The 17,936-nt window shown below is 38.3% G+C and overlaps 1 protein-coding gene across 5 annotated transcripts; it reads left to right on the top strand.

The window, feature by feature from the left end:
• The first annotated feature begins 11 nt into the window (after positions 1–11).
• LOC130665686 (uncharacterized) lies at positions 12–17,915 on the top strand. 5 transcript variants are annotated; one of them, XR_008989571.1, is made up of 5 exons: positions 12–778; positions 854–2,264; positions 2,812–3,468; positions 16,075–16,169; positions 16,457–16,495. XR_008989571.1 is itself a non-coding variant. In XM_057466177.1 (5 exons), exons 2-5 carry the CDS (start codon positions 7,034–7,036, stop codon positions 17,791–17,793), a joined length of 1,413 nt encoding a protein of 470 aa, XP_057322160.1. In that variant the 5' UTR covers positions 3,084–3,468; positions 7,020–7,033; the 3' UTR covers positions 17,794–17,915. The 5 variants fall into 5 exon arrangements, 3 of the variants coding, with proteins under 3 accessions (XP_057322160.1, XP_057322162.1, XP_057322163.1); XM_057466177.1 differs by lacking the exons at positions 12–778; positions 854–2,264 and adding exons at positions 7,020–7,073; positions 16,915–17,915 and having other exon boundaries at positions 3,084–3,468; positions 16,457–16,855; XM_057466179.1 differs by lacking the exons at positions 12–778; positions 854–2,264; positions 2,812–3,468 and adding exons at positions 5,897–5,914; positions 7,020–7,073; positions 16,915–17,915 and having other exon boundaries at positions 16,457–16,855.
• The last annotated feature ends 21 nt before the right edge of the window (positions 17,916–17,936 follow it).

The following is a 17,936-nucleotide window of genomic DNA, read 5'->3' on the forward strand; positions in this document are numbered from 1 at the left end:
AAAAATGTCTGTTTCATACAGCACGACATCATCAAAAAAAATAAATAAAACAAGTAAACAAAAAGTGACAAAATTAAATGAAGTGCAGAAGGAAAGTGACTTGAGAATTTACGACGATGAGGGCAATGACGTGACACCGAAATTTCTGATCCACGAGTACTATGCACACGTCCAAGATCCAGGTCAGTTGGTCAACTGGGATGCGCTGACACTGAAGCAGCAGAGCAGTTCGGTTCAATTACTGACCCCGTCTCGAGGCTGCCGATCAAGTTCATCTTTGATCAAAGCTTCTTCACTTTACACGATGGCTATGCCGCTTGAAGATACCATGGAAAGTCTCTTGTCAATTTATAATCAAGATTCACTGAGTGTTGATGATCATGATCGTGCGCCTTCACCTTTTTGTCTGCCCAGCGTAGATCCTGTTTTACAAACGCGCCCGGAAAAGTTGACGGTAATTTTAAGAGAGACTGAGACATTTTTTATATTGGAGATGCCTCAGCTGACGGCTGATTTGGACACTCCAGAAGGTCAGGCTGTCAAGGAAGCTAACGAGAGGTACGAGTATATAACCGAGGGCGAGGGACGGAATCGCAGATTGGCTGAAGCCGAGACTCAGACGATGCGAATTTATACCAAGTCGCGGTCAACTTACTTGGGAAGAAAGAAGAGGATGAATCGCGGTACTTTTGTCAACAATTGGGTTATGTATGACACCTATAACTCTGCTGAGACAGTTGATACCGAAGATGGAAGGAATAGTGGCAAGAAAACTCAGGTACTAAATATTTTTATAGCTCTTTTAGTTGAAATCATGATCACATTTGATTTTAAAAAATTTTATTTTTCACAGGATCGTAATAAATTTACAAAATTAATCCAGGAAGACTTGGCTGACACTGAGGATCCTCTAGCTCGTTTATACGAAAATGAATCATTTGCATCAGCGGTCCGAATAATGGAGCGAATAATTGCCAGCAAGTTCTACACAGTAGCTCAGAAACGATTCAAAGGGCTGATAAAAAAAGATCCATGTAGTCTGGAGCTCGAATTCACATACAGTTTGGATCTTCTGTGGACTCACGAGTGCCCGGAAGTCAAAGGACGTTCAGTAAATTGTATTCGTTGGAATTACAAGAACGATAATCTTTTGGCAGCTGGTTACGGCTCGACTCCCGAACAACCCAACGGTATTTTACTTATCTGGTGTATAAAAAATCCAAGTCAACCAGACCGAATTTACAGATTCGACTCAGCAGTCTCGGACTGCGATTGGAGTCGTCAAAAACCGAATCAACTGGCCGTAGGTTTCTACGACGGAACTATCAAAGTTATTGACGTAAGTAGTAGAAGTCTAGTAGTCTTACGTAAAAGCTCACGTGAAACTTGTCCGACTTATTGGCCTCATTGGCAAGTCCAGTGGTGGCTAGATGATGACCCACTTGATCCGCTGCACTCTAATCAAGAATTAATTTACACAAGCAATCAAGACGGTTCTATTTTCTGCTTCGCCCCAAGCAAAGACTTTCCAGCGACTCGGATCATGAAGATTCCCAGAATAGAAGACAAAATACCCGGTGTAAAACGAACCAATAGCGGCGGGATTCTCTATGACATCCCCATCAGCAAAAACCCAGGAATTCTACTGCTGCGTCGTCATCCGACGATAAGTAACATCTACTACGTCGGCTCTGACGAAGGTTGCGTCTACCGCTGCTCTACCAACTACCTGAGCCATCACGTAGACAACTTTCTAGCTCACAACGGTCCCTTTTATTCCCTGGAGTTTTCCCCATTCTGTCCGAAAATCTTCTTAACCTGCGGCTCGGACTGGTGCACCAGGATTTGGGCAGATGGCATCACCGATCCTCTGATAACTCTTTCGACCCACATGGCCTGCGTCCAAGCGGCTGCCTGGAGCCCAAACAACTCAACAGTAATCGCCACCTGCGTCAGCAACGAAATAAACATCTGGGATCTAAAGCGACGAACCCACCGGCCAACTTCCGTTACCGTTCTCCCATCACTCACCCGTATCATGCTACTTGAATTCACTAAAACTGGAAATCAATTGGTAGCAGCAGACCTCAGCGGCACTATTTACATTTACAACCTCGAAGGAATGCCTTTTCCTCCATTCGAGCAGACTTCCGTGTTGCTCGAGGCCATCGAGAAGAGTCTGGCCATTAAACCAGCACTCTTAAGAAAACTTCATAAACTGGGTTCTTCATTCTAATTATCAGCATCATTATCCTACTACTCAGGTACTAAATAGTTTTTAATTAAACAAAAACTCTCGATGATTCTCTATAATAAACTTTTAATCCCCAGTCTGAAACCAGCTACTGAAATTTATTGATATGATATCAAGTGTAGAAAAATTATAAAATGCCACCATAAGAAATGTCTAAGGTGTTAATAATCCTTTTAATATTCGCTTCAATCCAATATTTCTTCGGGGAAAATTAAAAATAAATAAAAAAAGTAAAGGGCTGGTTCTCTGATGTGAATTACCCAAGTATCTAAACGAGTTATGAGTTCCATTAAAGTCTCTGGCACACGCGTTTGCATGAGCATATACCAGTCTGGTACATAATAACTTAGCTCTTTAGCTCGCTCATACTCTTTCTATCTCTTAACTTAAAAGCCTCACATATGACCTCGGTTGATTTAGCTTGTAAACTTTATACCAGTGCCATAACTTTAATAACTTTGTATCCAAGTGCTAAAGATATCTACCCAATTGCTCATAATCTTTGCCAACTGATGCCATAAATATATCTATATATTATATATTTTTTATATAAATAGGTACCGATAATTATAATTGAACACGCAGACTGGACTAGACCACTACAGATATTTTATTTAAAACACAAGGGCTTGATTACCGACACCCTGGGAAGGTATTCCCGTATCGTGGGGACCCCTGACGGTTTCAGTGACCAGTCATCGTCACCTGGAAGCATAAATTATCTCCGGGGAAAAGGTAACACTGGAGAGCAAGGAAAGAAGGCCATCGCTTTGGAGCCGCGTTAGCTTTATCCTTAGCCTTAGCCTTAGCCATAGCCTTGTGAATATATATATATATATATATAATATATCGTTGAGCTTCTTTCAACCAGACCAGACAACTCGGGAAAGAGAGAGGAAAGGCGTTCCAGCAGACCAGTAGGGGCCTCGGCGGGCTCGCCTGCAGGCACAAATCCGCGCTACCGCCGTCGCCGCGCAGTTTCATTACGCCCGCATTAAACTATACGCGCAAGGTGCTGCCCTGTGATAATTTGGGAACCAAGTGATAATTGTTTATTACCATTATCATTATTAACTTTATTTTTAAATAAATTATTTATTTGCTCAAGAGTTGGTTCAATAAATCACTCTGGTAGCAGGTGTGCCGGGTGAGTCTCCTTCTGTCTGTCCAGTCAGCCTGATTCAGGATGCCGGAGAAGAAAATTAATTGCTAAGGTAAATACCTAATGCTCGATGAAATTATTTTTTAGCCTATATCCGGTTATTTATTACAGTAATTAATAAATATTATTTTTATTTTAAATAAAATATCATTTTACTCAGATAAAATAAATTAGCGAGTCGCTAATTTTATTATTACACTTGTCATTCTTGTAATTCCCCGTAGCAATTAGTCATTTATCTGAGAGTACAAGTGCAAGTATTTTAATTTTATATGTATATTTTTTTGGTTTTTTTTAAACAAATTCTTTGAATGTTGTTGGCTACGGTATCATTAGTATGACTAAGAAGAAATTTATCTCCAGGCGATTGAGATACAACAACTTCAAGGCCGTGATATACTCTCAGTACTCTGTAATACACTCGTTACGCAAAACGTAACGATCAACGGTGAGCATATGCATGATATGATGCTTACATTTACTTGGGCATTGCACCTAATTACCAGCATTCATCATTCTTTATCATACATGTCTTCCTGTCTTCATGTAATACCATAAAGACATTATGTATACATTCAATAATAATAATAATAATAATTATTATTATTATAAATATTACACGAATAGTATGAGGAAGAATTTATTAAAGAAACCAGTGGTAAAGTTGGGAGTCACTGAACGTGTGATACGAGTTGTAAAGTAAAATGAGGATTGGAATAAGAAGCTGAAGAAATAAATATAAAAATAAAAAGCACGTAGTGATGGTTGGTGCGAGAAATTGAACCGTCCAGGAGTACCGAGTGTTTGAGACTCGAGCTCGTGATGATCGTGACTAGAGCATTAGCAAGTTGGTGATGATGCTCTTGTGTGCTGTAAGTTAAAACAGCACACGGATGAGAATAAAGATGAGAATGAGAATGAGGATGAGGATGAGGGTAAATAAAATAAGCCGTTTGAATTGCGAGAAGTAACCAGCTCCGATTCCTGAAACTCAATCGCTCTTAATGTAATCCGATCTCTTCCTGCTGATGAGATAGACTCCATGAAGATGGACAATTTATATGTCCACTAAAACCTAATGGGTGGAACACGTTGGAGAAAAGTATTCCCAGGCAGACAGACAGAGTCTTTACTTACTCTGTTGTTCTTTTACCAATAAACGGATCGTTAAAAGTACGAGGATCGGATACAGAGTCTGCTAATCAAGAGACACTCATTGCCAGATGTTTTGCCGTATGTTTAAGTCTCTTTATTTTATCTGTCCAGGCCCACGTCCTTATTCTCATTTTATTTGCCAGTTACTCTGCCCGGAAAATAATAAAATGAAAGTAAATAACAAGTCCGGGACTATACTACGAGAGCGCTAAAAGTAGTCGACCGGTTGAACGAAAAACTCGTCGAGGTGGGGAGAGTGACCGTCGCGACCCCGAGTCCGAAGAAGTATAAAAAATAATAATAAAATGAACCTCAGGTCTCAGCCCATGGGAGTATGGATGAAAGAATGAGAATTAAAAATAATAAATATCTTTTAAAACAAAATTATAATGAGAAGACTAGTCTCAAATATTGACTTCTGAGCACACATCAGGTTTTGATGCAACCGCCGACGAAATCGTTGGGATGCGACACGCACCCGGTCCACCTGGAGTTCCGGATACTCCCAAAGAGTCCCAAGAACTCAACAATACAATAAGATTATCTGTCTACTTAAAATTTTCGACTGTTTACTGATGACTCTTGGGCTCAAAAAATGATAATTCAACATTCAGACAGTAACTGATGTCCGGATGATGATTTAAATGTTTGATAAATAGAGTTTGATTGTCTCTAAACCCGGTTAATCTGTATTACAGTAAGATGAGATTTAAAATTTCGCAACTGTTTGTTAAATGTAAATGAATGTGAGTTTTAATGGCGTGTATGCTGATGTTTTAAAACAAGGAAAGAAGTTAAGAAACTGAGGAAGAATAAACACGAGCAAGAGTGTCCTGCATTGTGTATTCAAGGCTCGCGATATACAACAGCGTGACACGTGCAGGCATGTGTTGTGTGTTGGAGGTTCTGGTACGTGCCCGGACGTCTCGGGACCCAGTCACGGTCTCAGTACGACACGAGAATCAAAAATCACCATTATTCATGCACACACACACTCGTCTTCGTCTATATGTCTATATGTTTATATGTGTAAGTATAAATTTATCGCAATATCGCGGAAGCGAGAGTTTACCGCTAGTTTGTTAATATTAACAATCGCGACGCCAAATAAAATGGCATTCAGCTAAAAAGAAACATAGATACCAAGATCGACAACAAGAGAATCCTTCCCAAGATAAATTCATTGTAGATGAATAAAAAAAAAAATTAAGAGAACCAGAAACCAGGTGGTGGATTGTCAGCGCAAACAAGGAAAAGCTAACGAGCAAGAGTTTTATCTTAAATGTTCAACAGCTGTCAATTTCAACGTGCTACGTGTCTACAATTCACATCACTTGTCTAGAGTATGTACACCTCTAGAAAACTAGCAACTAGTAACTAGCAACTAGTAACAACTAGCAATCAGCAGCAAGCCAACTTTACTTCTATCGGGTATCTTGATATTAAAACCAAAATAAAAACTTGTACAATATTTTTAATACCCGATTCATTGGAAATGATTAACAATTATTTAAACGTCATCATCATTATATAACATCTAATTATTTTCTTGCGACTTATCTTATTCCCGGAATACGAAAAAAAAGTAAACCATGATAATGAGACAGACGATTAAATTAACAACGAGTTTAACGTTTTAGTTTGATAAAATGTTGAGCTGTTGAGCATTCCCAGATGTAGACTCTGAAGAATTCGATTAAGTAGCCGTAATCTCCAGGAACAATAAACCTTTTTATATTAATTGTTAAATGACAATTAAGTTAATACCCGAGCCTGCTGAGTAGTCTTTAATCTTTAAAGGACAGAGAAGGAATTAAACGTGTACTACATCTCATCTTGGACCGGTTAGCCTGTGCACTTGGCCAGCACCGCGGGACACCCGTTTGACATAACCAGTTCGTTGCTGCGGGCAAGGACTTTCCCTGGTACTCGACATCGGCACATCAGACGTCACATTTATCCGAGCCATGACCATCGCAATAACTCACCCGTACCTGCACAAGCTATTTAACCACCATAGTATACTTCCCATTAAATATATATATTTTTAATTTTATCCTATTGCTTTAATTAGATTCAGTAGGCAGCAGTAAACTTTGAACCTGGATTTGCATCAGCTTATCGGACAGCCAATCGGCTGCGCTTATGCCACTAACAAAAAAAAAAAAAAAAAAAAGAAAGAAAAGAAATTAAACTCGCGTGGACTCTCGGTCTATATGTATCCTCAGCCCTTACAGTTAACGTAATTAGCGTTACTAATTAATGAATGTAACCGGTATAATTGCCTGCGCCAGAAAACACGCCCAGCACTCAGCTCGTGACCCTGTGATTTTAAATCGATTTTAATTCGAGATACCCGGTCTTTACTTTTATTATTTATTATTTTTATTACTGAATAAAATAACCCCAGCTAATAAATAAATAATTAAAAAATTTTTTAAATTTTAGGACTAGACATCGGTATGAGGATGTTTGCCAGGCTCTGTCGTCTCGCTTCTGACGGTACGTTTATATTTATTATATTTTATGTCAAGCAATGTACAAGCATGTTGTGTTGTGTTGTGTTGTGTTGTCTAGACTCAGACTAGAGTGGATTCTTTAAAAAAAAAAAAAAAAACTTAAGAGTAAAGAGAATAATGTATAAAAGACTGTTACATCATTTATGTCTTGAGACTTGAGACGTACTGGTAATTAATACACGTAACCGAGTCTAGTACCGCGGTGGCCCGCGAACTATTTTTAACGGACAATGGACACCGCTTGAGCTACAACATGAACCTCTTTTATGCCTTCTCGTACTGCTCTTTATACTTAATACTTAGTACTTGTTCTTTATTCTTAACTTTTATTTCTCAAGCTCCCGGTTTAGTTTCCTTAACGCGAATCGTCCCGCCGTGGGAGAGGATCCCTGTGATTTACGACTCTCTTATTCAACTATTTTTACATCCTATCCAGAGTTCCAATCAACTGTCGTCGGTCCTCGGTCCTTGTCTCTATTCTATCTCTATTCACATTTATAGGATTGCAACATGTATAAGTACAAGTTCCGCTACGGAAATGTACTCAGCTGGCTTCCTTTTCTTGCGAGACGGCGAATGTCAAGTCGCCGACATCAGTCTAGCAAAAAAGCTGAAAGACAAAAAAAAAATAAATAAACTAAAAAAACTGGAAAGACTTAAATGCGTGTACATTTAACTCGAGACACAAGTAAACTAACTCAATACAAGAATTAAATCGAGTTATTCAATGTCACGGAGTTGTTTAACTCTATTAGCGAGCGATCAGACAAGATAGTCCTAAAAAAAGGTTGATGGCTCCAGAGATTATTAACCTGACTTCAATACACTTATCAACAAAATGACATATTTATTTAACTTGATAGTTTGTTTTGTTTTATTGGTTTTATCAAGTTTGCCGACTTCATTCCGAGGTTTGGAAACGCGAATATCAAAAAGGCTGAAAGAGTAAGAGTAAGAGATCGCATGCACAGGTCATGAAGAAATAAGCGTGGGAATATACGTTTCATGGTCGCGTGGGCCTCAGACTCATGACCAAGCCACGAATTAACTTTTTTTTTAGTTCTTTACGAACTTTAGTATCAATATATATAAGTATTTAAGCTGTTTTATTTGCAAGCATTCATATTAATACGTGGCATATGAAACATGGCCATCTAAAGGGTCAATCCGGAAGACATTTTTCTTTTTTTTTTAAGACCGATTATCCGAAAGAGAGTTCTGAACCGTCCCGTGTAAAAAAAATTCGTTCCAACAAGATTCCAAAAAAGTTCCGCACGTGGAACTTCTAAACATGAGACAGATTAGAACTTCGAATAGATTTTTTTTGGAACGTTAGTAATTTTGATAGTAAAAAAAAAGTTTTTATGAGCAAATTTAGAGTCAAAAAAGGACGTTCTTGGAACTTTTTTGGAAGTTATCATCGACTTTTTTTTTGTTCTATAAAAAATTCAAAAGTAGTGATTTTTTAACTATTTGGCATGTTTCTAGAATGTCTTTAGTCTACAAAAGATGCAAAAGTAGTGATTTTGGAAAGTTTTTGGAACGCCTTTTTTAGTCCATAAAAAAGTCAAAAGTGATGATTCTGGAGCTTATTTGGAAAGTCCATATAAAATTCCAAAAACATCCTTTATTGACTCTAAATTTGCTTATAAAAACTTTTTTTTTACTATTAAAATTACTAATATTCCAAAAAAGTTCCATTCGAAGTTCTAATCTGTCTCATGTTTAGAAGTTCCACATACGAAACTTTTTTGGAATCTTTTTGGAACGAATTTTTCTTACACGGGGTCGGTAGGCACGATTTCCTGGAATAACGCAAGCACATAAAAGTGAAGAAAAAGAATTTTTTCTCCAAGTACCGAGCCTTGAGTGTAAATTGTTTATGGGTTTCTCTGGGATTTCTCTGGGATTGGCATAGAAATTTTTTTGCACTAGATTCCTTTTTTGCTTTAGAATTTTTTTAAAAATCACTGGCACACAGTGGAAAAAATTTTTTTTTCTCCACTTAGATCTACGAGTTCCAATTTTTTATAGAATATCTTTAGAGTAAAAAACGACTCTTACTTAAATCTGTTTCAAAATTCTTCTTTATACACCCGAACGCTTGTTTCCAAGTGTAATACAAATACATGATTCCAATTGTATAAAGTCTAAAAAGTATCTCCTGGTTCATCATTCAAGACTTAATGCTCCCCGAAACAACTTAACGAGCTTGATTACAGCCCGGACCACCAGTTTTTTATTGTTGTTACGAAATCGTTGGTGCTTTTAAAATCACATTTAGCCGGTACACTTTTTCGTTGGTAGTTTTTATACTGTTTACGTTCAACATCATAACTCACCGGTTGTTTAATATAAAGGAGCAAGTCGGCCTTGAGTTTAAAAAAGTGTTTTTATTATTTTTTTCTCTTCATCCTGAAAGTCATGACGACAGGCGTCGACGTTGCTATTAATTAGCACATTAATTAGCAGAGATATTATTATTTTTTATTGAGGTCGAATAAATTGTTTGGTTTTAGTGTTGATGCTGTTAAAAATTATTGTGGTATAGCCTCTCAGGGAGGCGGAAGAGAAGGGGGAGGAGTAGGAGGAGCAGCTTATAGCAAGAGAACGTGTAAGAGCTGTATGATTTTATTTGTTGGTATAATAATTCATAAGTACAGTATGCGGTGAATTATGGGCTCACGTAGCAATTGAACATCGAGAGCGATTAAAATGCCAAGGATTGTTCAACATGTAAGTGTTTCAGACACACATTAAGTGCTGGTTTAACGTTAACAAAAAATAATAACAATAATAATAAAATATTGTATGCCAGTGGAGATACTGGTTGCCTAATATCGATGCAGGAATCGTGAATTATGAAGGTGGCCGCGGTACCGGAGTAAATAAAAATTATTGCCAACGATTTGTTATCGAGGGGGTAAATTCACTGCGGATGGTACCTGCAGCAGTTAACTTAAGCACAGCACACAAATAATTAAGCATTTAAATAAATTGTTAATTTAAATGATAGTTTAAATAAAATAATAATTGTAAATCCGGTGATGTGATGCGATAGCAATTAATTATACATTTAAAATGGCTATTAGGGTTTTAGTGACTGGTGTCTGCAGTAAAGTATGGAAAAGAGCAAACTGTCGTCGCAAGAGCTTATCGTTGGATCCTGATGCTGCCACGAGAATATTAAACCCAGAAAGGAAAAGGAGCATAGCAAGCTCCTCCTTTACGACTTAATATGTCGGCGTAATCTCGATTATCTCGGTCCTGTATCCTCTTTGGTTACCTGCCGAGCGAGTTACTTTACAGAATCAGCTTTTGCCTTAAAGTATTTAATAAATGTATTAAGATAATGCTAATTATTTTTATTCGTCCCCTATTAGGTCAGGTAATAGTTATTTATGTCGAATAATTTAAAATAAACTGAAAGGTTCACTGACATACGCACTCTTTAACAGTCTCTGGTGACCACAATGAACCTGTATCAAATTTATGACACAGTCCGCGGTACGCCTACTCACACTCTCGAGCATTCACCAGCGCCAGCACATCGTGATTTACGTCCGTTATAAAGACACCCTTTAGTAGTAAAAAGAAAAAAAAGAAAAAAAAAATATCTAAAATATATGTACTCATCTCTTGTTGCTTTTTTTCCAAGACTAATCTCAAGTAATTTCCAATTGTTAAGAGCATAAATTTTATTTTGAATTTAATGTATTTAATTCTACGCTGGAATTTTTCTCGGACATGAACTCTGACCTGTGGGCTCATTCCCGAAATCACCCGCAAGACCCTGCAATCATATTTATCTTTTTTCTTTACCTCCTACTTTACCTTTTTATTCTTATTCTTATTCTTTTTCATCTTTATCTTGTTCTTGTTGTTCTTCTCATCATCATCATCATCATCATCATCATGGTGCGCACTGTACCAGCTGGAGATGGGTTCGAGTTGTATCGCGATACTGGATATCTATAATTTAAATCTCGCTCGAGTGCCGGTAAATAATTGTAATTAATATCGCGTATCTATACAAGTGTAGCGCGAGTATATGGAGTCTGGTCTTTAGTCTCTGGTCCAGTCTCGTAGTTAAATAATTGTAAGATTTTTAAGTATCGATACAATTTGTACTTGGAAAAATAAATAATTTATTGCCGATCGGTTGATTTATTTACTCATGTGTCTAATTATTATTTGAAATACGGGGAAATATTTATCGACCCGAAGACTGAATCCCGTGGAAATAAAAAATAAAGAGGGCCGTAATTTTTGAGTCCATTAATTTCCTAAAATAATTTAGCCGACTTAAAATTTGTTTATCGTTTATCGTACCTGCAATATATACCCAGGTAGGAATCGCCAAGGCTGACGATAGGCCGAGCCTTGGCCCTGTTGTCACTTGCCAAGCTTCGGCAGCTGACCATTGGCCCAAGTCTCGGCCAGGGCTTGGCCCAATGGTTTGATTACGTTAAGCCAAGTCTTGGCAGCTAACCATTGGCCCAAGTCTAGGCCGAGGCTTGGTCCAATGGTTTCATTAAATTAAGCCGAGCCTTGGGTAGTGACCATTGGCCCGATCCTCGGCCAGGGCCAGGCCCGATAGTTAAATTTTTGTTAAATCGAGTCTTGGCGGCTGACCATTGGCCCGAGCCTCGGCCAGGGCCAGGCCCGATAGTTTAATTTTTGTTAAATCGAGCCTTGGCCGCTGACCATTGGCCCGAGGATCGGCCGAGGCTAGGTCCGATAGTTTAATTTTTGTCAAGCCGAGCCTTGGCAGCTGACCATTGGCCAATGCCTCAGCCTGGGTTAAATTTTTATTTAATATTAAAATTATCAACTTTGCATGTATCTATATATATGTATACAGAGAAGACCAGGGCATAACCGTCTACCGAGTATACGATTAATATCAAGAGTTGAAATTTTTTAAAAAGTAAAATTATTTGATATACAATAATTTTCATTTAATTAGTTATTGCTATGCACAAAACTTTAGTTAACATGAAATTTTTATTTTTGGCGGTCAAAATGGGGTATCCTTTAAAAAATTTGAAAAAAAAAATTCTGAAAGTTGATCAAATTTCATTAAATTCAAATTTTTTATATGTAATATACATAAAGAAAAATTACATTTCACATCATTGGTGGATACGAAGGCAAAAAAAAATTTTTTTTTGTGGGGCAGAGAGGCCCCTCTCCAAAAAATGATAATTTTTTTCTTTATTAAATTGTTTTCAACATTAAGAATATATTTCTTTCTCTTGACAATTATTTTTGGTTTTATAATACTCAAAAAAAATTTTTTTAGGTGTAATAAATCGTTTTCCCTCGATTAGCTTAATTACTAATTGTTATTTAATAAAAAATAACAATCCGATATTTTTTATTTGTCATTATTGTGAACCCAAAAAACGTGTTTTTTGATTTTTTAGATTACAGATTATTTTGCATTAAATTATTCATTTATATCAAATCATGAAATTACAAATTGATAAAAATATGTCATTACTCATCAGACAACTTTAAGTTCATTAAATAAAACTACATTTCACCCCATGTTTACGATTTAATATTTTTAAATTAAATTGTATTTAAATAATTAACAAGCAAAAAAATCATGATTATTTGGACGCCAGATTTAGCACAGTGGATAGCGTCCCGGCCTAGTGATCAGAAGGATCTCAGTTCGAACCCCGGTAGCCCCCAAATAATTTTATTCGTTATTTTCCATTAATTCAGTAATTAGTTAATTACAATTCAATGTAATGTCGATAAAAGTGTGATCAAACTTTTTTTTAATTATATTTATTAATTTAAATAATAACATTTTAGATCGAGCATTGGGTGAGCCTTAGATTTTTTGCTTCCCGAGGTTTGGCCGAGGCTTGATTTTTTGTTTCCCAAGCCTTGGCCAAGGCTCAATTTTTCGTTTCCCAAGACTCGGCCGAGGCTTGATATTTTGTTTCCCAAGGCTTGGAACATGGACATCATCCAAGGCTTGGACCAATGCTCACCCAATGGTTCAGCCAAGGCTTGGACAAGGCTTGCGCCAAGGCTCGGGACTCTGGCAAGACGACTGGCCAATGCCTGGTCCGAGCCTTGGCCAATGGTCCCTTCCTACCAGGGTATTTATATCGGACTTAACTTTAAGCGAAACGTGTGTGAGAGAAATTCCTTAGCCTTGATGCCGTCCTTACGTACAACCGTACAAGTTACAATACAAGCTAAGTGAAGAGTATTCACGGGAGATTGGAGTAGAGGTTCGCTCGGGGGAAACTGCCGAGAACTCTGAACGTATACCGTTCCTACGTGGAACGTCGTAAAATTAGCGAGCATGAAAAGCGCCGAAGCTAAAAGATAAATTCTTCTTGCATATAAGAGTATTCTTAAAGAGTTTCATTTTTCGTCTCTTGATTATCCCGCGTTCTTGATGAAATATTTTTTAAAAATACTGCTACTGTTTCAAATAAAATAATATATTTTATTTTGTTTTTTTTTTTCGTTTTCGGGTTAAAAACCCGGGGATTTGTACTTTTATTCGCTACACATGTTAAATTAATTCAAATGGTTAGTTTTTTTTGCTACCTGGACACGCACCAGATGGGCGAGCAAACACGGCAATCACGGCGACACGAAACGGAAGAGGATTAAGAATGAAAATAAAAAATAAGGAGACTGGACAGACGAAGGAGTAGACAAAGAAGAGGATAATAAAAGGTGAATGGAAAAAAGGATAAGATTTAGGGTGTCAAGCTCGTGGTGATTCGTCTCACGAAAGCTGTCTTTTAGCAGCCAGATCTTAAAGAGTTGCCGTGGAAAGTTTAATCCTCGGTACCGGACGCCTAAAATACTTGTATGTACGGTTATTGTAAAACAAAGATAATAAAAAGGAAAAAAATAAGGTATCGGGGCAATAATTTGTTGGTCATGGGCAGAGCCTTGAGATTTAAGGGCTTGGCGCGGAAAGTGGTTGAGCGTATAATGGTGATTGAATGCGGCTAATAGTCTTCTTGCTGCTCTTTTCTTAAAAGTATTGTAGACATATATAAGAGTAGTTTAAAGTTTTAAGTACTGAGTTTAGTGATCGAGGGGGAATGGACATATTGCGCGCGTTAATACCGGATGGTAAAACCGTCCGAGCATAAACCTCAGGAGTCAGGATGCTCGGGAGCGAAAGTATTTTTAAAATAATCCGTGGATGCATGGAAGCTTTACTTTATGTGTTGCAATAATTTAAAATGTATGATAACTAATAATAATATTTATCTTTGAGTTTTAAAAATAAATGCTTGATATGAGAGGATCATGTGATGAGATTACTGGCGATTGCCAGCAAAATGAAATGATGCCGTAAAATTTTAATTTAAAGAGCTGAACCGATGAGTGCGTTGCTGGCAGAACGATTCAATTTTCGATAATTCTCGACTGTGCTGGCTGGGCTGGATCGGATCGGATCGGATCGAGGAGGCTGCAGTCCAGTGTGAGTATAAGTAGTGACCGGGAATTAGAGGAGGATGTTGAGAGTCGAGAGAACTAAGACGTAAGATGTACCAAGATGTTGGGAAAAGGATAGAGATAATAAAAAAATAAGGAGGAATGAGGGAAGAAAGGGAGAAGGAGGAGAAGAAGCAGAAGATTCTTAAAGATCGGCATCTCCGAGTCGCACGCTCGGACCGGGATATATTTTGGTTGCAGTCGGGCCATCGTGCGATTCACGAGCCGAGCTTCCTGCCGTTAAAGTTCCCAGAGAGGGTCACAGGTCGCGGGAACCTCCTCCTTTTTTTCTTTTACTTTTACTTGTTCTTATTCTTCTTCTTCTTCTTCTTCTTTCTTTTACTTGTTATTTTCTTATTCTTATACTTGTATACTGTTTCTCCTCCTCTTTCTCTCCATCTGCACTCGCTCCTCGGTACCTTTCTCTCTTCGCACCGACAACCTTCGAGGCGCCCACCCAGCCCCAGAATTGCCCTCCAGGCAACTTATTATTCCAAACAAATTTAAATTCGGATCAACGAAAAATTCAAAGACTTGAACTAAAAAATTGTCTCTGTATATTTAGATGTCCGTTCGTCTCTTGATACCCAGTGCTATCAAGAGGATCCAACAAACATTGACGTAGACGTAGACTTTGAGAAGGTTCGCACCTCGGAATCGCCTCCCACCAGCGAATTTAAACACGCGGTACCCAACAATTACGCTGGCAGAGGGCGAATTCCGATTGGTTGGGGTGCTTTACGCGGGAATAGCAGAGGCCAATCCTCCAGTGTGGTGTGTTATGTTCTTCCCTGACCAGAGCTCTTGTCTTGCTTCCTCCTCTACACTTGACAGCAACAACAGACGGTTGCCTGTACGTCGTGCCCGAGCATCTTCGGCTTTCTCTCATCTAGGGATCTCTCACCGGCCACGAAACCTTGAGTTCCGACATCCACCGATCCTTCAGCTTTAGTCTAGTCTCCGCAGTCTGCCTTCCTGCATCTACGCTTCCTGCGTCTAAACAACTTCAGTTTCATTTTTTAATTTTAATTTACAACAAAGTGTCATGTGATTTGTGACTCGAGATCGTGATCGTTAATTATTTTTACCAATCGAATTTATTATAAAATATATTTATTTATCTCGTAAATCTTAGAGATGATGTTCTTGTCTGACGTTATCGGGTTTCTCAAGTGCGTTTAATCCATCGCCTCAGGATAATCTTTTTACTATCGAACCAACCACAAGGCGGATCCTTTCCGGTCTGGTGTACCAGGTAATTCATCAGTCTTGTGTCTTGTGTGTGCTCGTAGTAGACGTCGTGCCCTGACTGATATTTATTTTAAATATTTTTAAAACAATAATATAAACGCACAATTATCCCTGATGTATATTTAATATCCGTTAATTTAATTTTATGATATTGAATACTTAAATATTATAAACTGTTATTAAGACATAACAATTTACATCCTGCTGACAGTTATTTAATATCATGTTACTTTTATTTTCAGGTGACTTGAAGCGACGACACTGGAACGTCGATGAGGAAATTAGAAACGAGGAAACGGAGCAAGTAAACCTTGAAGAGGATAACGACTCTCCCAAGGTACTGAGACAAAAAAAATTTCCCATCAGTTAAATCTCGAGCTCCGAGTCTCCGAGTTTTCTTTATTTTAAATATAATAAAAAATAAAGACGAGGTGTTTTGCCAACATATAATTCACTATAATAATTATTTATTACGAGGATATAATTAACTTTTATCTTTTGTTTGAATTTTTATTGTCTGGCTCTCGTCAGTTAAATGCCAGCATAAAGAAAACAGTTAAAATATATATTTAATACCACAATTATTGTTGTTACTCTTGAGATATTAAATATTTTGTGCTGCAGGAGGATGCGTGTACGCTGCAGGAGGTGGACTTGGTGGCGAATTGTCCGCTCTTACGAGTGACAACACCGCGCACGCCATCCCCGGCACGGTCAACTCACTCTTCGATTGTCCACAAGAGCATGGGCCAACGTCCCAGCACGCTTTTGCGCCCAAAGATCTCATTGACTTGGGTCCTACGTGGGCAGCAGCATCAGCACAATGACGTCAACGGGAGCCCGAGTATTCCCGACGCTCAGATAATTCGCAAGAGCAAAGATCGTTCGTCGAGACGGAGTGTCAAAAGTGCTAAAAGTATTAAGAGTATCAAGACTAAGGAATCTGCTGAGATAATCGATCGTGATAAACATGATCGCTGCAATGTCCTCCAGGAAATAGACAAAATAGTACGACATGAAAAGGTAAATTGAATAAATAATATATATTTTATAAATTTTAATGATAATTTATTTAATTTTAGCCAGCTAAGGAATTAAATAAACAACCGGATAATCAACCGGCAAATCGCAAAGTTGATGCAGAACAATTAGAAAAAGACCCCCAGGATAATGACAAAGTTAAACGCGCGGTATCAGAACCAACTCTGGCATTGAAGGAATCATCAACGCGTGAAAAACATCACCGACATCGACGAGCTAAAAGAAATCACAAACCCCGACCGCCAACGAGATTTGGTTACGAGATTGCGGATCTCGATTCATTTCTTACTAAAGCATCGATCGAACGTCCGGCAAATATTCCAGTTGTTTTATCATTTCCTACGACGCTGTATCAGACTCAAGGAGGTGTCCAAGATGAAATAGCACTGCCACTGGGTACCGTTGTCAATGCGGTATTTAAAAACCAAGCTTGGCTGTATGTTCAGACGCCTCATGGACAAGAAGGTTACGTGGGATACGCAGCTTGTCTTCCTTTGGGCATCCTGCCTCAGCCCACGTGCGGACCCTGTTGGGAAGACTCGACTGACGTGTTTCCTAGACCACTGGGGAACATGACTGACACGGAGAAGCTGAGAGACACTCGATCTGAGTGTGGAGCACGCGAACGAACCTCGAGAGTGAAGCGCGGGCATCGGGACGCAGTCTCTGCCTGCGGCGAGCGCAGCGTAGATCGTCTTTATTTACGAGCTGCCGCGAACGCGAGGACTAAAGGATCCAGACAAACTCTTCTGGTGATACGCAGCGACTACGAGGGTCGGGGAAATAATTCAATCAGCGTCTCCAAGGGTGACGTTGTTGCTCTGCTCAGTGATCATGTCCAAGGCTGGTTCTGGGTTAGGTCTAGAGACAGTCGCGAAGGTTTTATTCCTGCTGTTATCGCTGGTCATGGATTCTTGTGATTTATTATTATAAATATTTTTTATTTGTATATATATTTTATTGATATATTTATTTTTTAGTTTTTCCGATTTAAGATAAGGAAATTAATTTTATAAAAATTAAATTAAAATTTTTTTAATCTAACGAATTTATTATTTAATTA

This window comes from Microplitis mediator, chromosome 3 (assembly GCF_029852145.1).
Source record: "Microplitis mediator isolate UGA2020A chromosome 3, iyMicMedi2.1, whole genome shotgun sequence".
Classification (NCBI taxonomy): Eukaryota; Metazoa; Arthropoda; class Insecta; order Hymenoptera; family Braconidae; genus Microplitis; species Microplitis mediator.

Bases quoted from the DNA above. Each gene is read 5' to 3' on its own strand.
- LOC130665686 (XM_057466177.1), top strand. From the start codon at position 7,034: ATGAGGATGTTTGCCAGGCTCTGTCGTCTCGCTTCTGACG. The intron at 16,170-16,456 runs GTACTGAGACAA...TTTGTGCTGCAG, and splicing joins AGGATAACGACTCTCCCAAG to GAGGATGCGTGTACGCTGCA. The intron at 16,856-16,914 runs GTAAATTGAATA...ATTTAATTTTAG, and splicing joins AAATAGTACGACATGAAAAG to CCAGCTAAGGAATTAAATAA.